General features: G+C 43.1%; 1 protein-coding gene across 1 annotated transcript in view; it reads right to left on the reverse strand.

The window, feature by feature from the left end:
* LOC111982724 (chloride channel protein 2-like) overlaps window positions 1-1,331 on the reverse strand; it is a 93,744-nt gene that overhangs the window by 54,520 nt on the left and 37,893 nt on the right. The window contains 1 exon segment of the mRNA XM_070433881.1: window positions 82-151. Within this exon segment, the coding sequence (XP_070289982.1) occupies window positions 82-151 (70 nt within the window).

A 1,331-nucleotide genomic window follows, 5' to 3' on the forward strand; every position in this document is an offset into this window, starting at 1 on the left:
TACACAGACACTCACAAGACTGCATAGCATAGCATGTTCCCAGGGTTAACATTATTGCTGAAACACACACACTTCTCTTACCAATGACGAAGACGGGCATGAAGGCTCCACATGGCACAGGAATGGTGGTGGCCAGAGCAGACATCCAGAACTGAGACAGACACACAGATACAAAGTCACAGAGGGAACAGTGTGGCATTTCAGTCAGCCAACAGGACAATCCTCCATTTAACTCAGCTGCTCTGACTTCTGATCAGTACTGTCTTTTATTCTGCACTATAAAAGAAAATACTCCATTGTGATAGACTCATCTCTTCTCAGGCGCGAACTAGCTAACGTCGGTCTCCATCTGGGTGAGATTGAACTGTCACACACCGCCTTCATTTGATGAAAACCCTGAAATGAACTGAACTCTGGATAATKAGCGAGCTGATTGGAAGATGCGGTCGCCACCGACGGGAGAGGCGGCTAATTAGAGACAAACAAAAGGAAATGTCAGTAGTGATAGGCTTGGGCCATCTTCTTGAACTGCACTGTTGGTTAAGGGCTTGTAAGTAAGCATTTCACAGTATGSTCTACACTTGTTGTATTCGGCRCATGTGGCAAATAAAGTTTTATTTTATTTACTGTATACTGGGATATTTGGAAAAATCCACAGGATGCTATTTGAATACTGTCAAAACTATTTATTTGAAGTTTGTTGTGGAAATTCACCACGAAGGACTCAATATAATATTTTCCCTCAAGTTTTTAAATAAATGTTTATAYTTGTAGCTACTTGTGCAATACGTTAGGAGATAACGCAAATTGCGTTCTTCATTTCACCTGTCACATYATTTTACATYATGAAGCTTACCATAGTTCCCTAGAACAGTTGCGCCAGTCACGTTTGTTTGTAAAGAGCGCAACCGGAGAAAGCAGTAGTGTTCAGTGGAGGCTGCTRAGGGGAGGACGGCTCATAATAATGACCGGAACAGAATGAATGCGTTTGATGTATTTGATACCATTCCACTGATTCCGCTTCAGCCATTACAACAAGCCCGTCCTCCCCAATACAGGTGCCACCAACCCTCTGTGGTGTGTTTTATATCTGTCAGCGAGTCTTCGTTGTGCAGCGCACATGAGGTGATGAAGTTACACTTGTATGCAGTTCACTAAATGTTTGCCATCAGAAATCTTACAATGATTTTCTGCCAGAAGTCAAAGAGCTCTGGATGAGTTCTGTACAGCTGGCATTTTTCCCCCGTAATTCCTGCTAGCGTTTGTTATCTTCTCCCCTCTGCTCCATGCACACATGCTGCTCTTCCTTCAGAAAAGCATGCATCACAACT

The sequence above is a fragment of the Salvelinus sp. IW2-2015 genome, linkage group LG22, assembly GCF_002910315.2.
Source record: "Salvelinus sp. IW2-2015 linkage group LG22, ASM291031v2, whole genome shotgun sequence".
In the NCBI taxonomy this organism is placed as follows: Eukaryota; Metazoa; Chordata; class Actinopteri; order Salmoniformes; family Salmonidae; genus Salvelinus; species Salvelinus sp. IW2-2015.